We start from the raw sequence: 4,799 nt of genomic DNA, 5'->3' as shown, positions 1-4,799 counted from the left end.
GCCTGGGCCGACGGCGCCCGAAGAGCCGGATCGCGGCGCTGCGGTAACTTTCCTGCGTCCGCTCCGACGCGGGGCCCGGGCCGGGAACGGGGCTGCCTGGAGTTGGGAAAGACGTGGTGTGGCCCGAGGGCTCCCCGAGTTCCCATCCCCCTCGTTTGGAGTGTTGGGGTGGGGGGCGGGCAGAGGAAGAGCTTCAGGACTGGAGCTGGGGCAGCTCCCGCGAGTTGGTGTGCATAGATGTGTGCAGCCTGTAGGCCCGAGAGGAAGCGAGAGCGCCCGAGTTTGCAAAGAGCTGCTTTGTGTTTGGTATTTTGAGAAAATGGCCGAATGCCTATTTCAGTCAGGAATGCCGCCGCAGAGGCAGGCGCTGGTGGCAGCAGCACATAGGAATTCGTGAAGCTCGGGCTCTGCTCGGACGGCCTTGCCGACAAATGTGGAAATTCCTTTAGAGATGGTCTTCTAGGGTTTGGGAGTGATTAGAAAAGTGCGTGTTTGGCTAAGTAGTGAGTTCCCTGTGCGGCGAGGCACAGGGACAGCTTTTAATGGTTAGTTTCCTGTGTTGGCATTTACCAACGACTCGGCCGGTTTGTGCTTATGAAGTTAAATGAAACGGTTTCTTTATTTTTTAGGTTCAACTTTACTTTTTAGTACAACTTGGCTCTAGTATTGCCGTGTCTGAGAGGTCAGAGAACAGCTAAAGCATTATTTTGAAAGTAACGTTGACGGTCAAGACCCTTTAACAAAACCCAACATGTTTTCTGGAAGGTGATCTTGTAATGGCTTCCACTAGGGCGAGGAGGCAAAGTCAAGCACAATGCAAAAAAGTTTCTGATAGCGGAGTGAGAAGTTTTGTACCTTTTTTTATCTAAGGAGTTTGAGAGATTACCCCTTTATCTTCTCTTAATGTTTCCAAAGAAGCCAGCGTTCCTTTTTCACAGGAAAAGGGTTCCGTGCTCGCCCCACCCCCACCCCTCCTTAAATCCGTGGAGTCATCGAACAATTTAGGCTAAGTGGTGGTTGTTCACAATCGCCCATTCTTCTGAAGTTAGTTGGCTTGATAGGAAATTTCATTAGGTCCACCAATCACTACAGCCTTCCACTCTCCGTGCTTGTGTGGTTTGGGGTCTCTGCTGGCTTGGTTCAGGCCAGTGAATGGCTGGAAGGACGAATGGGAGAACAGCAGTTTGTTAATCTTGTACTGAGTTTTAAAAATAATTTTAATTAATGTTAAGCACGAGGAGTATGGTCTCCCTCCCACTAGAAGCATTGAAAGCACTTGAGGAAGAGCATTCCAGTGAATCTAAAATTAACCCCTAGTAGACCTAGTTGATGTATGATTTATATGAAAACAGTGGCTAATCAGTTTTCCTTGTTGACTGCAGAAAAGAGTTGATGGCAAAAATGTATTTTGAAGGTTTGTGTTTAGTAGGTTTCAGATGCGCCTTGGTTTCGTAAAGGTTATATTGAACCGTTTATATATGCGTGTGTTTTCAGGGATGAATGACACTGCTGTTTTCACTGTAGTTACTAAAAGTGTTCTTGTTTGCTTGTTTTTGAATTCAGAATCAGCTATGGCCACCCAGGTAATGGGGCAGTCTTCTGGAGGAGGCAGCGGCCTGTTCACCAGCAGTGCCAACCTTGGCATGGCCTTGCCCAACGACATGTATGACTTACATGACCTCTCTAAAGCTGAACTGGCCGCACCTCAGCTTATCATGTTGGCCAATGTGGCTTTGACTGGGGAAGTAAATGGCAACTGCTGTGATTACTTGGTTGGTGAAGAAAGACAGATGGCAGAATTGATGCCTGTTGGGGATAACAACTTTTCAGATAGTGATGCAGAAGGTCTTGAAGAAGACTCTTCCGAATTAAAAGGGGAACCTCATGGACTGGAAAGTATGGAACTTGATGATGTTCCAGAGCCCCAGCCTCCATTTGAAGCACCTGCTGCCCCGGAAGTTTACAGCACCGAGAATAAAGATCCTCCTGCTGAAACCCCTGGCCCAGAGGACAAGTGCAAGAACTTGAAGACCAAACCTTTTCGCTGTAAGCCATGCCAGTATGAAGCAGAGTCCGAAGAACAGTTTGTGCACCACATCAGAGTTCACAGTGCCAAGAAGTTCTTTGTGGAAGAAAGTGCAGAGAAGCAAGCAAAAGCCAGGGAGTATGGTTCGTCCACCCCAGAAGAGGGAGACTTTTCCAAGGGCCCCATTCGCTGTGACCGCTGCGGCTACAATACCAACCGATACGATCACTATACCGCGCACCTGAAACACCACACCAGAGCTGGGGAGAACGAGCGAGTCTACAAGTGCATCATCTGCACATACACCACAGTAAGCGAGTACCACTGGAGGAAACACCTGAGAAACCATTTCCCTAGGAAAGTGTACACCTGTGGCAAGTGTGCCTATTTTTCAGACAGAAAAAACAATTACGTTCAGCACGTCCGAACTCATACTGGTAAGGACCGCTCTCTTTCCTGCCCCTGTATGTTCACCTCTGCCTAAGCCCTGAATGGTTCTTTGCCTCCCTGAAGTACCACAGTACCTTGCCGATCCAGCTCAACGCTTACAATATTTTGATATATTTGGCATATTAAGGCTTTTCTGGATAAATGAGGCATCTATTCATTTAAAAAAAATAACAATGAAGATTCTACGTACAGCCTACCTCGTTCACGCATTTAAAGCGTAATTTACTGGTTTAAAGTGGTTTAATCACAGGTGTGCAGCCACAACCATTTTTGACAACATTTTCATCACCCCAGAAAGAAACCTGCATCCCCATTAGCAGCCACTCCCCATTCCTCCCCAGTTTGAAATATGTGTTTATTTAAGAAGCATCATTTTTATATGTATATAAACTATTGGTAGATAATCGGCACTAAAAAAATTTTCCCATTTTCCTGGGGAGAACTGAGACTTGATTATTGCTTTAACAAGATGATTCTAGAGCAATCTAATTTTCTTTCTTTTTATAAAGCCTTTTATATGGGGCTCTTATAAGAATCCATAAATCCATACATCAATTCTTTCAAGCACATTTGTACATTTGTTGCCATTCATCGTTTTCAAAACATTTTATTGGGGGCTCATACAACTCTTGTCATAATCCATACATAACATCCATTGTGTCTTGTACATTTGTTGCCCTCATCATTCTCAAAACATTTTCCTTCTACTTGAGCCCTTGGTATCAGCTCCTCTTCCCGCCCCCTCACCCACCTCTTGAACCCTTGATAAAGTATAAATAATTATTCTTTTCATATCTTGCACTGATCTGCTGTCTCCCTTTACCCATGTTTCTGTTGTTTGTCCCCGGGGTGGGGTGGGGCGGGGTGGGGTGGGCGGGGTGGTGTACTCTAGTTTTCTTTACTCAGATTCTCGATCACCAGTGAAAGGGGGGCTGCAGGTGCTCTTTGTTACAGATCCCTTTGGGGAAGTAGGCACTGCAGAATTGAATGCCCAAAGGAAATGGGAGGATTTAAGGATTGCTAATGCTTTTGCATGCGGGACAGGTTTAAATAATAAAACAGTGCTGGAGGAATTTCATTACAAGAAAGACCCACAGCAAGCTTTATAAAGGCAAAGATTCTTTGGAGGGTCCATTTCACATTTTATGATGGAAGCTTTTTCTCCCCTAGGTTTACATGATTCTTGTGATTCTTCCCTGCTCTTCACCCCCAATTTACAAAAAAATACGAATTGAGAAATTGTGTAAATTCTCAAGAGTGCTAAAACCATAATTCTGAAAATAGAATTTATGGAAATTTTATCTGGTGCTGAAGAGTAGAGCACAAACAAACCAAACTCGCTGCAACGAGTCAATTCTGACTCATACTGCAACCCTGGAGGACAGGGTAGAAGCGCCACTCGGGGTCCCAAGTCTGGCACTCATTGTTGGGGGGAGAAGGGAAAATGAGGGCTGGTACCAAGGACTCAAGTGGAAAGAAAATGTTGGCAACATATGTACAAATGTGCTTGACACAATAGATGTGTGCGTTGTGATAAGAGCTGTAACAGACCCCAATAAAGTGATTTAAAAAAAAAAGTCTGTTCCTTGGAGCAGCTGAGGTGGTTTCTAATTGCTGAACTGCAGGTTAGCAGGTGCCCAATGTGTAAGCCGGACACAGAATCACTTTTCTTCACTTCTGAACTATTGTGGTCTGGCTTTTGATTCATTTAATGGATTTATTTATTTTGTTTTTAACAAAGTGCCTGGTACTGGGTCTTGAGAAAAAACTGCTTGACAGTGGTTTATGTTTCCAGAGGAAGGTAGGTTGAAAGTGATAGGCCCCACATACTCTAGCTAGATACTACTGGAATTCAAGTTCAGAATCTGTCTTAGGAGGGGGCTTCTGAGCTGCTTTTCAGTGCAAGACTTTAATTTTGGGACTTGATATTTAACCAGTTGACAAATCCTGCTTCAAAAGATCACAATTCCCTTTTCCCCTATATGTATAATGAGTTTATTCTGTCTTAAACCTAAAATGGCCTTTAACCTTAATGGCCTTAAATCTTAATGGGAGCAGACAGCCTCATCTTTCTCACGGAAGTGGCTGGTAAGAGGTCACCCACAGCTTTGTGTTCAGTCCCTGCTCGTCCTACAGGGCCACCAGGGCTTCTTAGTTGGTATTAAAAGGGTTTTCTATTATTTTCTTGTGGTAAATATATAGAGAGGTTTCCAGAAGTTTGGATTTTTTAAAAATCGTTTTATTAGGGGCTCATACAACTCTTATCACAATCCATACACACATCAATTGTGTAAAGCACATTTGTACATTCATTGCCCTCATC

The 4,799-nt window shown here is 44.4% G+C and overlaps 1 protein-coding gene across 4 annotated transcripts in view; it reads left to right on the top strand.

Annotated features, from left to right (window-relative positions):
- Nucleotides 1-1,568: 1,568 nt before the first annotated feature.
- The window catches only part of REST (RE1 silencing transcription factor), a 17,201-nt gene continuing 13,970 nt past the window's right edge, over nucleotides 1,569-4,799 (top strand). For all 4 annotated transcript variants that reach the window (XR_006679500.1, XM_045284215.1, XM_045284214.1 and 1 more), the window contains exon 1: nucleotides 1,569-2,463. Coding sequence is in view for 3 of the 4 variants with exons in the window: in XM_045284215.1 (XP_045140150.1) it covers nucleotides 1,572-2,463 (892 nt within the window). In the remaining variant the exon portion in view is untranslated. The remainder of the gene's footprint in view (nucleotides 2,464-4,799) is intronic.

The sequence above is a fragment of the Echinops telfairi genome, unplaced genomic scaffold, assembly GCF_000313985.2.
Source record: "Echinops telfairi isolate 266 unplaced genomic scaffold, ASM31398v2 ScPeMD7_7468;HRSCAF=8506_0, whole genome shotgun sequence".
Taxonomy (NCBI): domain Eukaryota; kingdom Metazoa; phylum Chordata; class Mammalia; order Afrosoricida; family Tenrecidae; genus Echinops; species Echinops telfairi.
Note: the sequence above shows the minus strand (reverse complement) of the source record. Positions and strands in the feature narration are given on the sequence as shown.